Source organism: Hoplias malabaricus, chromosome 5 (assembly GCF_029633855.1).
Source record: "Hoplias malabaricus isolate fHopMal1 chromosome 5, fHopMal1.hap1, whole genome shotgun sequence".
Classification (NCBI taxonomy): domain Eukaryota; kingdom Metazoa; phylum Chordata; class Actinopteri; order Characiformes; family Erythrinidae; genus Hoplias; species Hoplias malabaricus.
The window spans coordinates 25,066,682-25,090,519 of NC_089804.1; the positions used below are offsets into that span (position 1 = coordinate 25,066,682).

Here is a 23,838-nt window from a genome sequence, read left to right on the forward strand (position 1 = left end):
CGTAGCAGAGAAGAGAAAAAGAAAAGAAAAGACTAGCGCGCTCTGTTTTTCTCTGCCCACTCTCACTATCTCCAGCAACACACACTGCAACATTGTTCATTCACAACAGCTCTCCACAGCGCAAACACAAACACAAACACACACACACACACACTCACAGAGCAAGCACGCAACAAATACATGCACTGTGAATTGTGCATTCAGCAGTAAATAGGGGTTTGAATAAGAGAGAGAGGGAGAGAGAGAGTGTGTGAGAGTGCAAGAGAGAGAGGTAGAAAGCGAGAGAGTTTAAGAGTGCAAGCGAGAGATACAGAAAGTGAGAGTTTGAGAAAAAGAGAGAAAACGAGAGAGTAAGAGAGAGAGAATGCTAGAGAAAAAGAGTGCAAGAGAGAGCGAGAGAGAGTAAAAGTGAATGTAGAGTTAGTGTGGTTTAGTGAGTGTGAATTAGTAAGTGTTTATTAGTGTGGATTAGTGAGTGTGGATTAGTGTGGATTAATGAGTGTGGATTAGTGTGGATTAATGAGTGTGGATTAGTGTTGAATAGTGAGTGTGGAGTTAGTGTGGTTTAGTGTGGATTAGTGAGTGTGGATTAGTGTGGTTTAGTGTGGATTAATGAGTGTGGATTAGTGTGGATTAGTGAGTGTGGATTAGTGAGTGTGGTTTAGTGTGGATTAGTGAGTGTGGTTTAGTGTGGATTAGTGAGTGTGGAGTTAGTGTGGATTAGTGTGGATTAATGAGTGTGGATTAGTGTGGAACAGTGAATGTGGAGTTAGTGTGGTTTAGTGTGGATTAGTGAATGTGGATTAGTGTGGATTAGTAAGTGTGGATTAGTATGGCTTAGTGTGGTTTAGTGAGTGTGGAGTTAGTGTGGATTAGTGTGGTTTAGTGAGTGTGGATTAGTGAGTGTGGTTTAGTGTGGATTAGTGAGTGTGGATTAGTGTGGATTAGTGAGTGTGGTTTAGTGTGGATTAGTGAGTGTGGTTTAGTGTGGATTAGTGAGTGTGGATTAGTGTGGATTAGTGAGTGTGGTTTAGTGTGGATTAGTGAGTGTGGATTAGTGAGTGTGGTTTAGTGTGGTTTAGTGAGTGTGGATTAGTGAGTGTGGTTTAGTGTGGATTAGTGAGTGTGGATTAGTGAGTGTGGATTAGTGAGTGTGGTTTAGTGTGGATTAGTGAGTGTGGATTAGTGAGTGTGGTTTAGTGTGGATTAGTGAGTGTGGTTTAGTGTGGATTAGTGAGTGTGGATTAGTGAGTGTGGATTAGTGTGGATTAGTGAGTGTGGTTTAGTGTGGATTAGTGAGTGTGGTTTAGTGTGGATTAGTGAGTGTGGATTAGTGAGTGTGGTTTAGTGTGGATTAGTGAGTGTGGATTAGTGAGTGTGGTTTAGTGAGTGTGGATTAGTGTGGATTAGTGAGTGTGGTTTAGTGTGGATTAGTGAGTGTGGATTAGTGTGGATTAGTGAGTGTGGATTAGTGAGTGTGGTTTAGTGTGGATTAGTGAGTGTGGTTTAGTGTGGATTAGTGAGTGTGGTTTAGTGTGGATTAGTGAGTGTGGATTAGTGAGTGTGGATTAGTGAGTGTGGATTAGTGAGTGTTGTTTAGTGTGGATTAGTGAGTGTGGTTTAGTGTGGATTAGTGAGTGTGGTTTAGTGTGGTTTAGTGAGTGTGGATTAGTGTGGATTAGTGAGTGTGGTTTAGTGTGGATTAGTGAGTGTGGATTAGTGTGGATTAGTGAGTGTGGATTAGTGAGTGTGGTTTAGTGTGGATTAGTGAGTGTGGGTTAGTGTGGATTAGTGTGGTTTAGTGAGTGTAGAGTGACCATGCAGAAGACTTACTTGGAGCAGCCAGTAACACCTGCGGTGGAAGGTGGGGATGATGGAGGAGTGGACATAGCACCCGTAGAGACACTGTGGACAAATCACACAAACACTGGGTCAGTCGACTGTTGCCACATATTTTATATTTTACACTAAAAGGATATGTGGGGGAATGCTGTGGGGACGGTGTATTAGTCTTCACAAAATGAATGGAAGTCTATGTAATGGTCCCAATCCCAATAAAAAAATAAGATTGTGTTTGTGTGTGTGAATGGCAGCAGGTCGACTCTAACGCTATTTAAACTGAGCAGTGTGTGAGAGTACAGCTTTAAACAGGTTCTGCATTAAGGGAATAAATCGAACACATGGGCTGAGGTTTCATCATTACACGCACACACACACACACACACACATACACACACACACACACACACACATACACACACACACACACACACACACACACACACACACACACACACTCCTGGACAGGTGCACCTCCAGTTGTGTGAAGCGTAAAATCATACATGCTCCATGCCCCTTTAATTCTGTTTACTTTTATTACACACACAATCCTACAAGAGTCTCTCTCTCTCTCTCTCTCTCTCTCACACACACACACACACACACACACACACACACACACACACACACACGTATGGAGCAAGAATAAAAATGTGGGAAACATGAGTGCCGGGGAAAGAATATAAAATAGAAGACAACGAAGGAAAGAAAGACAAATACTGCACTAAAGGAGACAAAACAAGAGAAAAGGAGAAAAATAATGTGGCAATAAGAATACAACTTCAACAACTAAATACAACATTCAAATAAATAAAAGAAAAGAAAATGAACCTGGGATAGAAAGTGAGTGAGAAACAGTAAGGAAAAAAAAAAGAAAAATGAGGCAAAAAGAAGAAGAAATATAGATTAATTAATAAATGAGAGCACATGTCTGCTGCTCACACACACACACACACACATTTGTTTTCATGTATTGAAGGGACCGTACATAGCGATTCATTTATTTTGTGGTCTCTAACCTTACCACATGCTGCTGGCCTCACCCTAACTCTTACTGTGACCACAGCCCTAACCTTAAAACATCTCTTCACCTTCGACTTATTCACACTGTGGGGACCACTCTACAGGTCTTTGGCAGAGTGGGACAAAGAGCATCCCAAAGCCTCTCTCAGCTGTGTGTGTGTCTGTGTGTTTGGTAACAGTGTGATTAAGAAATGACAGCGTCTGAGGCCATTATTTGCCGTCTGCGCTCCAGACAGATGCCAGAGTCTCACACGCTGGGCAATTAAAGCCTAATTACATTCACACGATTAGATCAGCCCCAGCGTGGTGTCTGAGAGCAGCTCCTACGCTCAGTAACATGCTCACACACACACACACACACACACACACACATTCATGCACACAGCAGCCAAGGTGCCTTTCAGCAGGGAATCGTACAGAGTCTCACACTGATCTGATCCAAAATCAGCGCCTTTTGATGTTGACTGGCCAAAATTTGACTTGAAACCAAGAGTTTCTGAGCTACATTTCTTTAGTCATTTCGCTGATCAGCGTCACAACCAATTCACCAAAGACATGCAGGTGCAAATGTACCCACGACAAATGTACAACTCATTACTCTTTGTAAACACATCAGACGTGTTTCCAGCGCGCAAACAGTCTGTGGAACAGCAAATGGTAAGAAAAAATCTTCTGAATTTTATACAAATGTTGTCAAAGGTCATGCCAAAATCGCCAGCTTTGTACGTGAGGAATGTCCATTTCCTTTAACAGTAGGTGGTTCTTTTTTACCTTAAATATAGAATGGCACCAGACTCTCCCTAAGGAGTCTGGCGATGTGAAACTAGGTCTCCTCCCATCGCATCATGTAACCAAGCTGGGAGTGTGAAAACTTGCATGTGCTTTGCTTTGGAAAACACAGAAAACACACATACGGTTGACGCAATGTTGTTGAAGTTCGACACGCTTGGAGGAGACTACTAAATGCCACTAATGTTACTAATTGGCTACAATGATGGGGTGAAATGAAAGGTCATCTGGCCAAGCCCAGAGAGAGTGTGGTCAGTTATGACCTCCGGATGACTGTGGGTTAAACCTCAGGGCCAGTTTGGAGGGTCTGAAGTAGCTTTTATGGCCTAGAACTAGTTGTCTGTCATCGTTATCTGAGCTCAGATTCTCACAGCAACCTCATATCATTTTATGTAAAGCCTTCCCAGAAGCGTAGAGACAGTTACTGCTGCAAAGTGGGGACAACTACCATTTCATACTCTTCATTTTTATACAATTTATGGGTGTCCACCTTTTACTTCTGGATAAACCATCTCGGAACTCTGAAGGACAAACAAATGTCCTCAAATCATACTACCAGGCCGTGTGTTATCCATAACCATCACATGATCATCGGCCCAGTGGACAGACATGGAGCCAGCAGAGAAGCAAATGAGCTGAGGTCAGCAGGGAGACGGACCACACCTGAAACGCTGGACACACGGTCCAGTGGGCAGGACGTTAGAGGACGGTCCACTGACACTGATCAGAACAGACACATCCCTCCACAAACTGATGGAGACAAGTCAGAGTGGAGGGAATGGGCCGTGTATGTTCGTGTGTGTGTGTGTGTGGGTGTGTGCTGGTCACGTCTTTCCTCCTGAGTGAAGACATGCTGTCCGTGGATGTTAATGGCAGCCCATCGGCGGAGCTGGGCACAGGGCCAAAGACATTAAGCGCAATCGAATTCCTCCAAACCAGCTTCAATCAGCAGCTTTTATCAGCTTAGAGTTACTCTCTCTCTCTCTCTTTATGTCTCTCTCTCCTCATTCCCAACCTTTTTCTTTTCCTCTCTCCCTTTTCCATCCTCCTGTCCCATTCCCTCGTTTCTCATTCTCTCTCTCTTCCTTTCTCTCTTATTACCTCCCTTCTTCTATCTTATCCCCTCTCTTCCTTCATCTCTATCTTCTTTACCTTTTTCTCACTTCCTCCTCCTCCTCCTCTCTCTTTCCATCCTCTGTCTTTCCCCTGCTTTCCTTGTCTCCTTCTACCTCCATCTTTCTCTCTCTCCTTCTTTCATATGCCCTCCATCTTTCGCTTCTTCTATTCCATTCCATCTATTTATATCCTTTCTCTCTCCCTATTCCTCCTCTTTCTCCCTCTCTCCCATTATTTCTCCATTTCTCCTCTTTTTCCATTCTCTACCCTTTCTCCTACTATCATTCATTTCCTTTTTTCAACTCTCTTTATCCTTCTCTTTCCATCATCACTTTCTTTCCTTTTGCTGTTTCTCTGTCCTCTTCGTCTGTCCCATTGCCTCTCTCTCTCTCTCTCTCTCTCTCTCCTCCTTTATCTGCCCCCTCCTCTCCTTCAGTCTTTAGAGGTTTACTGAGGGAATACTGTGACATCACTCAGAATAGAGTGAGTAAATAAATAAAAGGAGGGTTCTGACGTATGTTGAAGCGTCTGTTTATTTGTTCATTTATTTATTGATTCATATTTTGTTTGTGGCTTATGCACAATGCACTGTATATATATATATATATATATATATATGTATATATATATATATATATATATATATATATATATATATAAGAGAAAGCGAGGGAGAGAGAGAGTGAGTGTGAGGGAGAGAAAGAGAGAGAGAGAGAGAGAGAGAGAGAGAGAGAAAGCTAGCTTGGGGCCAGTTGCGCACATACATTCCGTTGATCATACAGAGATTCTATCTCAGCTCTGCCGGCCACAGCCACGGCTTCCTCATCCACAACAAAACAGCCTTCAAGCCCAAAGTGCTGAAAACCACAGGAGAAAAGCTCCAGCCCCAAAACTCTTCAATCTGTCAAGAGCAGCACGTTCTTATCTGATCATTCCAGATAAAGCACCCCCCCCACCACTCCCTCCCTCCAGCCCCCTCCATGAGCGCCAGAGGGAGCGAAGGTCTAATCTCTCCGCTGCGAGCAGCTGCATATCAGTGGCCGTTGATAGTGGTCAGCCTGGAGGGTCGCAAAGAGGGCCATTAGCAGCTCTAAAGGATCCATACCATGGAAATGTTTGAAATGAAAGAGGTCGATGTACTCCGCAAACCCTCAGTGTTTCGAGACATAGTCCAAATATGGAAAACTAACCTGTTTTGAATTGATCGCGGTTGTGATGTCACAACCATGAACAACTAAGTCGAACAACTCAGGGGCCCCTTTAACTCTTTTGTGAAGGCTTTACGGTAGCTGCCGGAATGTTCCTGTTGAGGATTTGATGTTGTTCAGCCAGAGACGCTGTAGTGAGGTCAGGTATTGATGTTGTATGATTAGTTCTGGATCGTATCAGAACTCTGGCTAATCTCGATAGAGATCTGTCAGTCCACAGATCCCAGTTCCACTGCTCTACAGCCCAGTGCTGGGGGCTTTATACTAGTGCTGGGCGATAAAATGATCTCCATTTGTTTTGAGATAAATTTGTACTCAGTAATGATGATAGGTTTTGGGCAATAGACTTCAATATACGTTTGTTTTGATTCTCTGTTACCACCGACAACAACATCGGGGGCATATACTTCTGCTATTACGGTAAATGAACGCATGAACCCATATGAACGTGTGAATGTAAATAAGTGTGTACTATGTTTAATTCAAGAGTTTGTCTATATAATAGAATATGTTATAGTCTGTTGAACTCTCTTTGGGTTGTGTTTTGTCTGCAGTTACATTTACCGTAATAGCACACATATACGTGCCTATGGTTTGATCGGGTATGGTGACCACCAGTCTGAACTCGAGTGCAGAAATTTTCCCCGTGCTCACAGAGAGGCCAAGGGTAATGAGTTTGCCGCACATGTTCCAGAGGCCGGTTGCACAAAACACCTTAAGTTTTCCCCTTAAGTATGACATTTAAGGCTTAATTTCTTAGCTGAGGGATTTACTTAAGGGTGTTGCACAGTATTCCTTTAAAAATGTCCATGCGTAAGGTTTAAAAGGATTTACTGCGCTAACAGGTTTTACAGGAGTAAAATTCCATTTTTTCCATTGGAAACCATTGTTTCCACGCACTCACTGTGATACCTGTTATCGCCTCTCTGGTACCAGCTCACAATCTTTTAAAAAGAAAGAAAACAACAAATATTGGTCAGAGGCTAAGAAAGATAATACTTCTGGAGGAATACAATAAAAGCAGATGTGAGAGGGCATTTGAAACTCGGTGAATGATGCGGCACACTGTTGATTTATTGACATGAAATACCTCGCCTATTACTGACTGGAAGGATCCAGTAGCATAAAATCAGAGAGCAATCATTAACTGCATTGCAGCAGGAAGAGCACAGCTGCGGAAAGTAGCGTGATCCAACTCAAGACTGTTGGGCAAATCATGGATTGACTGCTGATCAAATCCAGAATTTAAAACCAACTGCTCATCATTAAATGTATCCAGTGGGTTCTCTCGGTCTCGGAACACTGTCCTCGGGATACGTTCATTTTATCGCCATTAACTCGACCGTGTTCATTGGGTTGCTAAGGTGTTTTGTTCAATGGCTTAATGACTTTTAAGGGATTCCTTAAGGGATAAGACAAAGATAAGGAAAAAACTTAAATACATAAGTGAACTTTTTAAGAAAACATTAAGGAAAAGACTTAGGGTGTTTTGTGCAACTTTAACTTGGACTTTAAGAAAAAACTTAACTCAAGGTGTTTTTTCCTCCCTCACAGGAAGTTGTTTTTGCTGCTTGCAATTTTTGAATTGGAGCTGACTCCTCAGATCAGGCTGCTTCTCTTGGCAACAAACATCCTAGTTTTCCCACTGTTACAAGCCTTCTAAGGCGTTACGTGCAACATGTTTACGGTCCAGAACTTTGTTTTTTAAATCTTTTTTGTTTATTTAATATTTCTACTTCTTTACGTGTGCAAGGTCATAATGCCCTAAGGCTCTTTTCATGACACAAGACACAGGAAACATGACTTTTTATTCATTCATTATCTGTAAAAGCTTCCCCAGTTCAGGGTCGTGAGCCTACCTGGAATCATTGGGCGCAAGGCACATGACTTTTTATGGTTAGAAAATTATTTTAGGAGTATTTCATTATCTGGGGAGGGTAATCAAATTGATTTCCAACGTTCCAGAGAAATATTTCCTTGTGGCTTAGCATACTATACACATGTAAACTATGTTCTAATTATAAGAATGTAATTTTTTTTATAGTAATTTGGTGTATTCTCTCTGCATTTTTAGAGGAATGTTCTTTAAAAACGGTAACAGTTTCACAGATTTTATATTGTGATTAATATCCAAATCTAAAAAATGATCATGATAGCATTTTTGGCACTATCGCCAAGCTCTATTTTATAGCCTTCTAGTCCATGCTTTGAACCGAACGTAGTGACTTTTACAACCTGTGTGCACACAATTGAACATGTGTCCACACTGTAGTGTGTAATAAATTAGTCCCCTAATGCGTCCACTAATTATCAGGACATTGTATAAATCGGACACTGTCTGATCAATTCTAACTCATAAAGAAAAAAGGAAAACAGTCACGAGGAGAAGGATCTAGAAGGTTTTTATGTGTTCCCTGAGCACTGGGAAAATGCAGAATATGGGTCTTCTAAGAGGCAGCAGCGAGCAGGAGCCCTGCTGAGTGTGCTGGCGCTCTGTTATCACCTGAGGGAGGTGTTAGAGGAGAATGCTGATGAAGCAGGACAGATATTCTCCTCTTCCTCCCTCGCCTTGACACGAGGCCTTGTGGTTTTACAGGACCATTACCCATTCAACCATGCTAACTCTCCTGGGACAGTTTGCTTCAGACCGTAGGACCTTCCTCAGGGGACGCTGCATAGGGTCGGCTGCAGCTTCCCGTTAATGGACGCCGCACTGGAGGCTTAAGATGGCTCCTGACCATGAAGACCAGTGGGAAGAACTCCTTCAATGTCCTTCATTTGCAATCCAAAAATGGTGACCCGTCTCCCCTCACTGCTGCGCATGCTCTAACCTCACTCAGCCCGCCGCGGCATGAATAATGAAGCTGAAGTTGCATGAGAAGTTGGCGAGGGAGATTACTTATGGGTGACATGAGGCCATTAGCACAGGAAGTAGGACAGGAGCCGAGGAAATGGCATGTCCTCTTCACGTTAGGGAGCAGCAAGTTCACAGATCCTCCTCTTCTTACTGTATAAAAGAGAAGATATTTGTGATACACAGCTAGTTAGCAAGGCTTGGGCTGCTCATCCTTCCAGGTAGAGCAAGGTCACAGGGGAGGAAACTTATAATGGTATTTCTCCATACGATTTCATTAACAATAAATGAATCACTGCTTGGTGAGGCTCAGCGGCGTAGGGCCAAACATCTCATATATATATACCACTTCATCCAGTTCAGGAGGAAACCCATGCAGGCACTGGGAGAACACATCAAACTACTCACAGACAGTGATTTGATGTAGGGTTTGAACCCAGAACCCCAAGCTATGTGACAGTGACACTACGGTCAACACCACTGTGCCCTCCCAGTGATCATTATTAATAGTTATTATTATGTGGGGGTTGGGGGTGGGGATATAATTTATGTGCTTTCCCTTATTTCAAATGATTAAAACAGCATAATCTGAACAGCTCATTACAGAATGGACAGTGGCAGCTCACAGAAAAACAGACTGGTGCTCTCATTTCACAAGCGACTGTGGCTTGGGAGCTAACTCTGTTTGTTGCTGTTGTGAGTGAATGGCTAGACTTCATCTCCAATGAAAAAAGGCAGACACTGCTGCTAAGTTTAATGAAGCTGTTCCGAGTTCAGACTTGAAGATACTGCTTTCCTGTACTTTTGTGGATTCAGGAGACAGAGAGCAGCCTGCTGGAGCTCCAATTGCCTCAGTGTTGTACTTTGGGAAAGAGCCGGAGCCGTGCCAGCTCCCTCTCGCTCAGCGGAGCTTGGGATGATCAATTAGGAAAAGCTAGTCCCAAACTCGGTGGCTGAGAGCCCATAAATCACAATTAAAGCATTCACGGGCCTGACCCCTAAATGATCTGTCTGCCGGCTAATATTCCCTCAGCTCCACCTGGAAGGAGGAGGAGGAGGAGGAGGAGGAAGTGGGGGTGGGGGGTGGGATTGGGCCGAAGCACCACAAGGAAAAAAAGAACCCGAGAGAGGGGAAAGTAGGCCGAGAGAAGGTGTGAAGGGAGGGCAGAGGTGTGAGGAAAAAGAGAGAGTGAGCGAGTTTCGGTGTGTGTGTGTGTGTGTGCGTGTGTGTTTGCTCATGGAGGACGACGGGAACTCAAACAGGTCCTTGGCTGATTTGGGGTTTAGGGAAGAAGGTAAGGTGGGAGGGGTGGTGAGGGGAGTCAGAAAGTGAAGCTTCATATTTCATTGGCATAAGCGAAAGGATGGCAAACACATTTTCTCCGGGCTGGGCCTCGGGGGCTGATATAAAAGCTATTTGTATTCCGCAGCAATTCGGCCAGCTTTGGCCTGCTTCTCGTCTGTGTATTTGTAAACATGGGACCTTCAGAGCTACTTAATCTTCCGCTACAAAAACCCAGGCCATGCTGTGAGATAGAGGAGAGAGAGAGAGAGAGAGAGAGAGAGAAATCATTTCCATAAGTGTCATGCCCTGACACGTTCCTGCTCTAGTTATAGTCTCAGTTCTAAAGTTTACAGCCTCCTTCTCTCACCTCCAACCGACAGATAGCAGGCAGCAAAGGATCTGAGGAGATGACAAGTGACACAACCATTTCCTGCTAACAAGAGCTAAGAGCTGTTTATAATGACAGAGTAGAAACCCAAAGCCTGATAAGGAGAGTTTAGCACAGGTCTGAATACAGCCCATGAGTAACAGTTAAGCAAACACAATTTAGAATGATTCAGACATTTACAGGAGACATATTCCACAAGTGAACAGTTCTGGGGGAATATCAGTGACATGCTTAGATCAAAATACTACAAGGATCAAACACCACAGACGCACTCTCCCCCTGTCTAAACAGCACCTTTTCAGAACTATCTTCTATCTTTCTTTAAATGAGAAAACAGACGACTTCTCCGTATTTCATTTAGTTTGTTTTGCTCTGTTAAACCTTGGCTTTGTGCTCTCGTATATACGCGGTTCCAGTGCCGTGATTGGAGAGAGTCATATAAGGGGGCGGGACAAAACAAAATTGACTGGGTGGTCTTGTTTCACAGTGTGTGTGTTGGTAGGCTCTAGATCCCCAAATAAATAAGCAAGAAGGTGCTATATTAATATTCAAAACCAACAAAAGCTTTTTTAGCACCAGCATACTTTTGTTCACTCTGCTAGTTTACTCGTAAAAATATATATTCAATAAAATATATGTTTATATAGGGGTGGCACGGTGGCGCAGCAGGGACCTGGAGGGTTCGATTCCCACTCCTGGTGACTGTCTGTGAGGAGTTGGTGTGTTCTCCCTGTGTCCGCGTGGGTTTCCTCCAGGTGCTCCGGTTTCCTCCCACAGTCTAAAAACACACGTTGGTAGGTGGACTGGCGACTCAAAAGTGTCCATAGGTGTGAGTGTGTGAGTGAATGTGTGAGTGTGTCTGTGTTGCCCTGTGAAGAACTGGCGCCCCCTCCAGGGTGTATTCCTTGCGCCCAATGATTCCAGGCAGGCTCTGGACCCACCGCGACTCTGAACTGGATAAGCGCTTACAGATAATGAATGAATATGTTTATATAATATAGAAATACAAGAATCGTGTCCGAACGTAAATAAACAAAGTGATATTTCTAATGTTACTCTAATCACTTTTTTTGGCAGTATTTACCGTAATTGACCTTGACATTGCAACTTTTGCTAGCGCCACCTACATTTTGTGCACTGAACGCTCTTAACCAATATGTCAGTCAGTTGGTCAGTTGGGGACAATGGACACTCACGTCCAGCCCGCATTGATGCCTGAAAAAAGAGAAGGACCAGAGGAGGGAGGAAGGGAAAGCTTTATTCAAACGCTGCCATGCATTTCCCACTTTGTCCCAGCAGAGCTCAGAGTGGAAAAGGTTTGGGTTTTATCTCAGGGCACCAGTTACAGAGTTGTATGACCAATGGTGCTGATCTTTCATAAAACACTCTATGTGATGGGAATTAGTGGACTTAAATGCACTGGAGCGCACACACACACACACTCACACACAGGGGCAGGAGGAAAGAGCAGGTGACTATCTCAACTCATTCCCACATGAGCACAACCCCCCCACCACTCTTGAGTGGTCAGCATGTATGTGTGTGTGTGTGTGTGTGTGTGTGTGTTTTGGCCAACAGGAGCAGCGGGGCATGAATGACCCACACCAAGCAAAGGCTGTCAGCATTCATCGCTCTGGCTCATAGGACACGGCCCCCTGACGCCCACACCCATCTCACACAGACACACACACACACAGTCCTGGCCTGCCACACCCACATGCCCTCCTTTTACTCTTGGTCACTGTCGGCTAACTCAGAGGACACACAAGGTAAATGTGGACACAGCCCTGGACTTGAATCCTAGCCCATGCCCAGGACTGTGCAGCAAAATGACCATAACTCACAGCTCTGAAATGGTCATTTGAATTCTATGGTCCATATTTTTTCAATAACTCTTCACACAGGTGTAACCAGGTGTAACATAAAAAGGGCACTTGTATTTGTGCAAATTAGAGACATTAATTAGGCCTCGTTCATTTTATTTTAATATTTTAATTCCTTAATTCAGTTTGAGTTTTTATTTTTTTGTAGACGCAACATCAAAACAGAAGACAAATTAACCATCTGAAATTTGTCAAAATGTTCCAGTTTCTAGGGCACAGCTGATAACTTATTTTGATTGTTGCCATGGCAATGGCAGAGACAACACTGATTGGCTGGGTTCGGTCCTGGCCTCAGGTCACTATCCTTTGAGGGCTGTTCTCCATGTGTCTGTGTGGTTTTCCTCCCAGATGCCGGTAAGGGGACTGGCTGCGTGACGGGGGTTGAGTGTGAGGTGCAGTGCAATGTTCTGGTGAACTACAAAGGCTATGCTCCTACCAATGACTCCTGCTAGGGTCCGCTCTCAAACACCACGACCCTGATCATGACGATGAAGTGGTAACAGAAGACAGATGAATGAAATGACAAGATGTGGGGAAAAAGAGTTTATAGGAACACTACACTAGTATTTTTACTCAGGACCAAAAACAATAAATCTTACCCAGTGTTCCTTTAACCTGTTGTGTTCCAGATTTGGAATATGAGTGCAGATGTTGAGCACATGTACCAACAATGTGTGCCCCTTAGAGCAGCTGAATTCACTGATTAAAAAGGATCTGTCTGGATCCCTTTGGACTCACACGGCACTTGTTAGTGGAGAAGGCATTCTCTTGAAAATCATCCATTCTTGTCTTCGCTGGGTAGGTGAGGGGAACAATCAGGAAAACTGTGAGTGAACTGTTTAAGCGTCGAACACGTCTCCGAGACGTCACCATGGAGACAGACAAAAGCACATCAAAGGAGAGTAGCAGACAAAACGAAAGCAAAAAGAAAGCAAATCAAGGCCAAACCACACCCTTCTTCTTCCAAACAAAAGACAAGGGGAGCGTAATTAAAAACAAACACGGCAGCGCTCGCGGGCAAGACACACACACATGAATGGAGTTCATCGATCTCCGTCGACGCCAGGCTTTTGTAAGACAGCGGCGCGGAAAACTGACACCAGGAAAGGAAAGAACAGTGGTGGAGTGGAGAGAAAAAAAACCCAAGAGGAAAAAACAAAAAGAGAAAGAGCTTTCCGCTCTGTGCCACGTGGGATTACAGCCAGCCCCTTTCAGACGAGGAGAGAGGAAACTCACTGTATTCTCCAGTTTCCCTCACTTTGCATCACAATGTGGCGGCTATCTAATCAAAACCAGAGAGAGAGAGAGAGAGAGAGAGGTAGGACACACACACACACACTTTGCTGATGTCAGCAGTTTGCTTCTGTGAATATATCAACACGTATCCTTTAAATCGCTCTCTCCATTTAAAGCAGAAGTTTGACTAAACTCAGATTCAGACTTTTTTACCCTTAAACCAAAATGGTGCCTTTAGCGTTTCCATGTTTAGTGTCTGAAGTGTACTTCTTTAATCTTGAAATGAGAGGATAATATAACTAAGCTTACACATCAAAGCTTACACCTCAAAATGTACCTGAATTCGGGTGACTGTCTGTGAGGGGTGTGGTGTGGTGTGTTCTCCCTGTGTCTGCTTGGGTTTCCTCCGGGTGACTGTCTGTGAGGGGTGTGGTGTGTTCTCCCTGTGTCTGCTTGGGTTTCCTCCGGGTGACTGTCTGTGAGGGGTGTGGTGTGTTCTCCCTGTGTCTGCTTGGGTTTCCTCTGGGTGACTGTCTGTGAGGAGTGTGGTGTGTTCTCCCTGTGTCTGCGTGGGTTTCCTCTGGGTGACTGTCTGTGAGGAGTGTGGTGTGTTCTCCCCGTGTCTGCGTGTGGTCCCTCCGGGTGCTCCGGTTTCCTCGCACAGTCCAAAAACACATGTTGGTAGGAGGATTGGTGACTCAAAAGTGTCCGTAGTTGTGTGTGTGAGTGAGTGTTGCCCTGTGAAGCACTGGCGTCCCCTCCAGGGTGTATTCCCACCTTGCACCCAATGTTTCCAGGTAGGCTCTGGACTCACCGCGACCCTGAACTGGATAAGGGTTACAGATAATGAAGGAATGAATGAACAAACCACTAACGGTGTCAAAGTTAATGGCTAAAAAATTAGGTGCTCTTTCCATTTCTGAAAAAGTGTATTGGACTGAAATTGTATACAGCACCTTTAATGCGTTTTCATAGCATAGAAGTTTTTTGAGTGAGCACGAGATTTTCCCAGAGGGTAATTTGTACTGGTGAGAGCTTATTCCTCCTACACACACCTGACACACCCACAGTGGATGCACCTTAAAGAAGCTCCCGCTGGTTTCCTACATCCGTGTACGTCCCGTTTGCAGTTCCACGCAAAACATTTTCACTTTCTACAAATGGATCCAAGGCCAAAACAAAGAGAAACCTACACACTTTCAGATATATCCACATTAGTGTGGACAAGGCCTCAAACTGACCCTATAACAGGGCAGGAGCAGTACAGCTGCTGCTGAAGGACACTATGATAAATAACACGATAAATAATGAAAACGCCAGCAGATCGGAGCGTGATAGCCACAGCTTAAACAGACACATCTGTCCAGCAGGATAGTGGGAAAAATGTGAGTGTGTCCATGTATGTGTGTATGTGTGTGTGTGTGTGTGAGCTTTCTACTGGCGAACCCAGAGCCACAGAGGAAATGCAGATGATAGCTGATGAAGAATAATCACTTAATTACACAAGATGTGTTCATTAAGAGTGCAGTGGGAACAGACAATGCAACAAGACAGCTCTGCAGTCACCACACACACACACACACACAAATGGAGCATCTGCCCTTTTTAAGTGCACTGTATGTAGGTCAGATTTTGAAGGTTGTTTCACCTCTGCCAGAAGAAACAGATGAGAGAGAAAGTGTGTGTGAGACAGAGAGAAAGATAGAGATAGAGAGAGATAGAGATAGGGGGGAGATCCAGAGGTGAGGGGCAAAAGAAAAAAGAAATGACAAAAAAATACAAGGCAAGAGAAACGTAATGGATAGAGAAACACCTCACACAATAGACAATAGAGGAGAGAGGTCACCTGAGACCTGAGGGGAGATAGATAGATAGATAGATAGATAGATAGATAGATAGATAGATAGATAGATAGAAATATAGATAGATAGATAGAAACAGAGAGAGAGAGAGAGAGAGAGAGAGAGAGAGAGAGAGAGAGAGAGAGAGAGAAGTAGGAGTGGATGGATGGTTTAGAGACACAAGGATAAGTCTAGAGGAGGGGAGAAGGGAAGAGAAATGTGAGGAAAGGGGAGAGAAAATGAAAAGGAGAAGAAGAGCAGAGCAGAGAAGAAAAGAGAAAGAGAAGATAAAAGAAGAGAACGTGAAGAAAAGAGAAGCTAAAGAGCAGGAGATAAAGAGAGAGGGAAGAGAAGGAATGAGGGAAGTGTAGGGAGGAGGAGAGAGGTGCTTGCTGTCCAGCAGAGAGCAGGGGGATAATGACTGGTAATGAAGAAGGTAATGGAGTTGATCTGTTTTGTCAGCTGTGTGATGATGCCATCAGAGCGAGACACGGATCTGTTCATCTTCTACAAAACCCCCGGAGACACTCGCAAATCTCCCTCTCTCCCTGTGTGTGTGTGTATGTGTGTGTGTGTGTGTGTGAGAGAGAGCGTTCTTAATGTATTCTTCCATCTCATTGTGTATCTGTGTGCAACTGGCGTCTGCATCATCAAATCTACTACGTTTAGTGACTGACCTTGAACAAAGCCTTCCTCAGCAATCAGCACCTCACAGACACACACACACACACACTCTCGCTATCTCTCTCTCCGTCTGCCTTCCCCAGTGGGAAACAAATGGGCCGTTCCCAAAGGAACCAGCCGTCCGGCTCGTGTCACCCAACACCCGGCTCTCCGCTGGCCCCCTGCCATCCGGCAGAGCGTACCAGCCTTTTATTACACCCAGAGGAGGGGAGGATGAGCAGGAAGGAGTGTGTGCAGAGTCAGCCAGAGCGAATCGGTGTGTGCTCTGTGAGACGGCCATGCCGGGACGTGGACAAGGTCCAAATCAGCGTCCAGGAATCGGTCAGATCCTGAGAAATGATGGGGGAGGCTGAGACCCCCTCAGACGGGACAGGTTTCCAGACATGTCTGTGAGGTAATGCTACCCCAGGATGTCTGTAATATTTATGATGGGTAAGAAATCTCAGGACGATACTGCGCTGAAGGACACATTTGTAAGGAAACATATCACTTATATCAGTCTTTCAGGACAGCAGACATAAAGCTGCATCAGGGTGAGTGTGTGAATCAGTCCACAGATGTGTGTGTGTGAGTGAGTGTCAGGGTGAGTGTGAGAAACTGCCCACAGATGTGTGTGTATGTATGTGTGTGTTGTGTGAGAGAGTGACTGGTTGAGGGTGTGAAACTGTCCACAGATATGTTGGTGTGAGTGACAGGGTGAGTGTGTGAAACTGTCCAGAGATGTGTTTGTGTGAGTGACAGGGTGAGGGTGTGAAACTGTCCACAGGTGTGAGTGTGTGAGTGACTGGGTGAGTGTGTGAAACTGTCCACAGGTGTGAGTGTGTGAGTGACTGGGTGAGTGTGTGAAACTGTCCACAGGTGTGAGTGTGTGAGTGACAGGGTGAGTGTGTGAAACTGTCCACAGGTGTGAGTGTGTGAGTGACTGGGTGAGTGTGTGAAACTGTCCACAGGTGTGAGTGTGTGAGTGACTGGGTGAGTGTGTGAAACAGTCCACAAATATAAGTATGTGAGTGACAGGGTGAGTGTGTGAAACTATACAGACATGTGTTTGTGTGAGTGACAGGGTGAGTGTGTGAAACTGTCCACAGCTGTGAGTGTGTGAGTGACTGGGTGAGTGTGTGAAACAGTCCACAGGTGTGAGTGTGTGAGTGACTGGGTGAGTGTGTGAAACAGTCCACAGGTGTGAGTGTGTGAGTGACTGGGTGAGTGTGTGAAACTGTCCACAGGTGTGAGTGTGTGAGTGACAGGGTGAGTGTGCGACGTCCTCTGATGGACCGGCTCCAGGGTGTGTTCCTGCCTAACGTCCAATGATTCTGTGTAGGCTCTGGACCCACGTGACCTTGATAATGAGGAAGTGGTTATAGAAGACGAATGAATGAATTTCCACATTAGTTTCTTTGCTGTTTCTAAAAAAGTTTCTTTGAAGGAAGCCTTCTCCACAGTGAAAATAAACCACTTCTATTTGAGTGTACCTTCCATTCCTCATAAACTGATGAAATCACAATAACTGTATTGTCAGATGTGCAGTGGACGTAGGCTGTATCTACGCTGCTGCACATAACAGCCTGGTGCCTGTGGGCAGGGCTGAGCACAGCAGCGCTGGGGCTGTGTTAGTTGTACTAGGGGAGGTGATGTAATGTGATGTGTAAGGGATTTGACTGTCTGGCTGGTGTAGGATAAAGTATCTGTGTAATTTCTCTAAATTACCAAAGAGAGTCTGCCCTGATACAGCAAAAACATACGGCGGTTCCCTGAGCACCAAGCAAAAACACTGAGAAAGAAACTCGCTGCTTTGCAAACATTATCTCAAACTGCGCACTGAAACTAAACAAGAAAAAGAAAAATATGCCCGAGTATTAAACCAAAGGTGGGAGAGTGTGGGTGAGTTGAATCAGAGGGATGTGTTTTAACTGGAACTTTTTGTGCAAAGTGTATGTAAAGTTAAAATTAATAATAATAACAATGGTGGCGCAGCAGGTAGTTTCGCTGTCACACAGCTCCAGGGACCTGGAGTTTGTGGGTTTGATTCCCGCTCCGGGTGACTGTCTGTGAGGAGTTGGTGTGTTCTCCCCGTGTCCACGTGGGTTTCCTCCGGGTGCTCCAGTTTCCTACCACAGTCCAAAAACACACGTTGCAGGTGGATTGGCGACTCAAAAAGTGTCCGTAGGTGTCAGTGAATGTGTGTGTGTGTGTGTGTTGCCCTGTGAAGGACTGACGCTCCCAACAGGGTGTATTCCTGCCTTGCGCCCAATGATTCCAGGTATGCTCTGGACCCTGAATTGGATAAGGGTTACAGATCATGAATGAATGAATGAATGAATAATAATAATAATTATAATAAAATAAAATTTAATAAAACTACAGCAGAATCATGCTGATGTTTCACTGCCCTGTAATAGGGTGAACAGAGCCTCTGCCTTTGCTATAGTGAGTACTGAGATCTCCAGAAATTGCACTATGTAATCCCAACTGATTATTTTGATGAGTGATGTAACAATGAATTACACTAGGGGAGCCCCAGAAAACAAAACAAAAACAAAAACAAACATATCTATTGTTCCTTTAAACATTCATTCATTCATTATCTGTAAGCGCTTATCCAATTCAGGGTTGCGGTGGGTCCAGAGCATACCTGGAATCATTGGGCGCAAGGCGGGAATACACCCTGGAGGGGGCGCCAGTCCTTCACATGGCTCCTTTAAACAGTAGAAGGAAAAAGTTCCAACTCCAGGTGGATTACTTTCACTATGGACATGCCCTTGCTGTAACTCTTCTGGCAGAATTTAGAAGCATTAAAAGCCTATAATCTGAATGTAATGGTAAAGTTGAGACATTCAGGTTTATTCATCCACTGCCGGCCCCTGGCCCCGGACCCCCAATGGCAACCAAATCCGACCCCGTCCTAAAGATTAATATCTCAAGCCAAAATGAGGTTTCAAAACTTGTCTGAAAAATTTATCCATTTGTTTAGGTTTGAAAACGTATGCACATCAGCTAATGCAGCTAAAGCTGCAGGGGAAGGGAGTGGTGGTGATTAGGATCAGGTCTTGAGGTTTAGGCTGAAGGGGATGCTGGGTTTTATGCGGTCCTTTTAAGGCAGGAGGCTGAATGGCAGTGCCGTAAGTCTCCTTTTTACGAGTGGCCTTTTACTGACACTTACGACCCGCCACAGCCCTGCTGCTAATATTCATCGCCCTCACATGTCAATGTCAGCACCATGGAGAGGTCACTCAAGGACACAGGTGTAAATGCAGTGGCTAAGTATCTTATATATAACAAAGTATGCAGAGCAAATAAGCAGCTATAGAATGAGTGGAGCTGATAACATGGGCAATGTGTGTAGAGTCAATGAGGCTATTCTCTGCTTAGACTTGTCTTATATAAAGTCTCTATTGAAGGGACCCTTCGAATCAAGTGTGAACCTTTGAGAATTTGAGTCGGAGAGGACAGTGTCAGCAGTCTCATTCACGAACACGAGCATCAAAACACACACGCACAGATGCCCAGGCCTCCTTGGTGTGTGTGTGTGTGTGTGTGTGTGAGAGTAGTAAGGGACGGTGAGGCGTGTGTGTTTTATTAGGCTGTAATTGGCCTGGGCCTGGTGGCTCCTCAGGCTTGTGGCCAGGGTCTAACTCCCCTCTCAGTGTCGAGTCTTAATGAGCCAATTAGCTTCCCCCGGCCCACACGGAAACCTCTTTACAAACTGTTGTTTACTCGCAATTAATTATTAACACGCCTGTCGTTCCGGTATGAATCAAATCAAAAGAGCGGCGAGGTTATGAGCTCCCTGCGGTGCGGCCCTTATTAAAACGTTGTGCGCCACTTTCCTTGTCAGGGGAATCTCATTCTTCACCAGAGATAAGAGGCTGGGCACGGGCGGGGCCGGCCAGCTGCTTTCTAACACACACACACACACACACACACACACCATTAACTTTACTCTATCAGCTCCGTTTACACCCCTGTGACCTGATAGAGTGCATATTCAAGCCAAGAGTGGACAAGAAAATACGTTCTGGTAGCACTTTATAATAAATGTATAAGCATTTAATAACAATACCTGAGTGTTTATGAAGGTGCACTTACCAACAAGCTTTGATTATCATGGAATACGCCTTTGTAAATGTTAAAAGGGACAAATTAGACCCTCATCCGGGAAAGTTGTAAAAGTTCTGGGATGTTATTGAAATATCGGTGACATGCTGTGGTCAAAACACCACAAGGATCAAACACCGCAGCCAAGTTCAGCGCCTGTTCCTTTAAATGAGCTGCAGCTCAGTTTAGCACGAGAGCCCAGGAGTCAGGAGTGAGGAGCAGAAATGAGGCATCGGTCCCAATAACAGAATTCATAAGAGTATCATAACAGTCAATTTAGTTAAATGCCGCTCGTGTCAATAACGTCATTTACTTCATAAAACACCATCTTGAGATTCATTTGCCACAAGCTGTTCATAGAGACGCGAGTGTTACGCAGTGCTTACGAAACCCTTACGAAGGTAGTCTTCAAATACACTGTTACCCTCTGTCCTTTCACACTTCCATCCTCAATCTCTATTTCACTCTCTCTGTCTCTCAAACACTCTCTCTCTTTCACACACTCTCTCTTTCATTCTCACTCTCTCTCCGTCTGTTTCTCAGTTTCACCCACGCTACCTGAGGCTCTTGTTCTTTTATGGCAAATTGAGCCTCTCAGTCGGCAGGAAGTAATTACTCTCAGGAGAGAGAGGGAGAGGGAGGGGGGAGAGAGAGAGAGAGAGAGAGAGAGACAGAGAGAGAGAGAGAGAGAGAGAGAGAGAGAGAGAGAGAGAGAGAGAGAGAGAGAGGTATACAGGGGGGGATTACTGTGGAAGGCTGATATGACACACAATGTCACCTTGCCACTCCGGAGCTCAACACCCAACCAGGAGAAAGCAGGAGAGCATGAGAGAGAAGGAAATTAGAGAGAGAAATGAGAGATAGAAAGAGAAAGAAAGGAAAAGAAAACAACATATAACGAGAGAGTGAAAGGGGTGAAGAAAGCAAGGTATAATGAGCAGAGAAGGGAAAACCAAAAGTAAACTGTGACCAGAGAGAGAGAGAGAGAGAGAGAGAGAAGGAGGTTGGTGGAGGGTGGTGGTGGGTGGGTGGGGGGGTCGGTGAACAGAGACAGGACCAGAGATAGAAAAAAGTGTGTGCTCATCATTCAGAAAAAACAAAAAAATCTTGGGAAGAATATGACGAGTCACTGGCTTCAATCAATGGGATACCCTCTGTGTCCTGATTTAAATGTAAGCATTAAAGATCTGATGAGTCCCTGCTCAGAGTGAATCCCTCACACTGAAAGAATTTCTCCTAAATTAGTCAGTTCCACTAGTGAATGTGCCCTCCCCACTCACCCACAGTGCCACCAACCTGTGAGGCTGAGGCATTCATGTGACGCCAACCACTGCTTCTTTTCTAGCTGCTGCCATACGCTCAGTCACTGGTGGTACCTTTTGCTGTCACTGTGGTGGTACCCTCAAAGGTACATATACTGTACCTTTAGTTGTGGAACACAACTGTACCATATTTTATAATATTTGTAGTTTTGTTGTGTTAATGTCATATGCCCCTCGGGAGCCCCTGAACGTATTTGTACACCGCGGGACTGGAAGCAGGGTTTGTGCAGCGTGTGCGCAGTGGCTCTGTGGAGCAGCTGGAGGAAATGTAACCTTGCAGTAAGCGAGGGGTCAGTCTATTGAGGAGCTGTGAACAGAGCTGATGGAGTTTAGACTGCTGGACCAGATCCTGTCCAGGTCCCACTCTTATGACTAAATGGTGAAATTTGTCACATAATGATGCTGCGCGCTGGACTGAGGAGCTAATGGTGGATGTGTGTGTGTGTGTGGCCCCTGTGACCTGGCCAGGGTGTTTTATCTGTGGCCCGGGGCAAGTTGTGACACCTCAGAGATGCTTTCAATTTTCTGCTCCACGCGCCCTTGCTTTATGAGCCTCTCAGGGGCACGGGAGGTCCTAAGAGAGGCTGACACACACACACACACACACACACACACACACACACACACACACATTGTGTTTTAATCCCTCATATGTATATACAAGTGAGAACTGAGGAAAAAATCACAGAAACACCACATGAAATACTCTCACTGGCCACTTTATCAGAAACACCATAAAGCACCAAAAGTGGTGCTTAAAGCTAAATGTCTATTTTGTGATGCTCATGTGATGAGGAATAACAGCTGCTGTGGCCTGTATTTCAGTGACATTATTAAATATAAGAGTTATTTATTCATGTTGCTGTGTTTAGTTATTGACAGCTGTTTTCAGTTTTCATCTCAAACTGTGACTTTGCTGCCTTTGGTCCAAGGACCGTTACCTCTGTGCATGGTTCTGTAAGCGTAAACTGACCGCTGAGGAGGGCTGTGATGGCGCTGAACCCTTGAACTTGCCTTGACATTCATAAGAGTCATGGTGCACAACAGAAGGATACAAAAAAGAGAACCTTTACTCCTATGGTAATCAAAGTAGGCATTGCCCACTAAATACCCCCATGGCATTAGACCTGGTCTGCTATCCAAATAGTGCCTGGTCATTGATGGTTCTATGGTGGTACTGGGGGCTAATAACTAGTGCAGCTACAAATGGACTTCAATCAGTAACTGATACATACAACATACAACATTAAAGGTTTACAACTAGGTTTCTGTGTATTTCAGCAAATGGTGTGCGAAGGTCAGTATTTTTGTTATTTTGTTGTCAGTATTTTTGTGTATTATCACACTTCATAGAAGTGTACACACACACACACACACACACACACACACACACACACACAATGCATCAATGCATAGTTGATCAAAGGCAGAGTAAAAGCAGCTGCCTAACCCAGTGCAATTCTGTCCTCCAGATAAACACACAAACATCTCTGCACTGATGAGAGCTCTCTGACAGTTTCCTCTCTTCTGTGTGTGTGTGTGTGTGTGTGAGAGGGAGTGTGTGTGTGTGTCTGTGTGTGGGAGTGTGTGTGTGTGTGAGGGAGTGTGTGTGTGTGAGTGTGTGTGAGGGAGTGTGAGTGTGTGTGTGAGGGAGTGTGTGTGTGTGTGCGTGTGTGTGTGAGGGAGTGTGTGTGTGTGTGTGAGGGAGTGTGTGTGTGTGTGTGAGGGAGTGTGTGTGTGTGTGTGAGGGAGAGTGTGTGTGTGTGTGTGTGAGGGAGAGTGTGTGTGTGTGTGTGAGGGAGTGTGTGTGTATATGTGTGTGTGTGTGTGTGTGTGTATGAGCGTGTAGACCCAGGCTGGATCTTGTGATCAGATCATCATAATCCTCCTGTTTATCTCTTCACATAAACGTCAGAGGGAGAGTGACAGAGTGCAGCTGTCTTTTATCTTTCCTGTCTTTTGCTACCAGATTTATCCCTCCTCTCTCTCTCTCTCTCTCTCTCTCTTTCGGCAGGGGGAATAGTTTTGAAGTTCATGTAAATTCCCCGCATTACAAAAGGACAAGGGTCATTTTTAATAACCTTCTTTTCTAATTGCTATCAATCCTAATCGACTTCCACTGACCCCAACACTTTGTCCTTTGAGGGCGATTGATCCCAGACCTCTGGGGAACTTCATTTAGGCGCTTCTCCCCCAGATCTGTGTCTTTTTATGGACGCTCAAAGCCCATTGTCCCTTTGGCGTACCTTCGGGACCAAGGTGCCACCTTAAAAAT

General features: G+C 44.8%; 1 protein-coding gene across 2 annotated transcripts in view; it reads right to left on the minus strand.

Moving 5' to 3' along the window:
- The window catches only part of LOC136696612 (calmodulin-binding transcription activator 1-like), a 307,592-nt gene that overhangs the window by 56,847 nt on the left and 226,907 nt on the right, over window positions 1-23,838 (minus strand). For both annotated transcript variants that reach the window (XM_066671168.1, XM_066671167.1), the window contains one exon: window positions 1,834-1,905. In XM_066671168.1, the coding sequence (XP_066527265.1) occupies window positions 1,834-1,905 (72 nt within the window). The remainder of the gene's footprint in view (window positions 1-1,833; window positions 1,906-23,838) is intronic.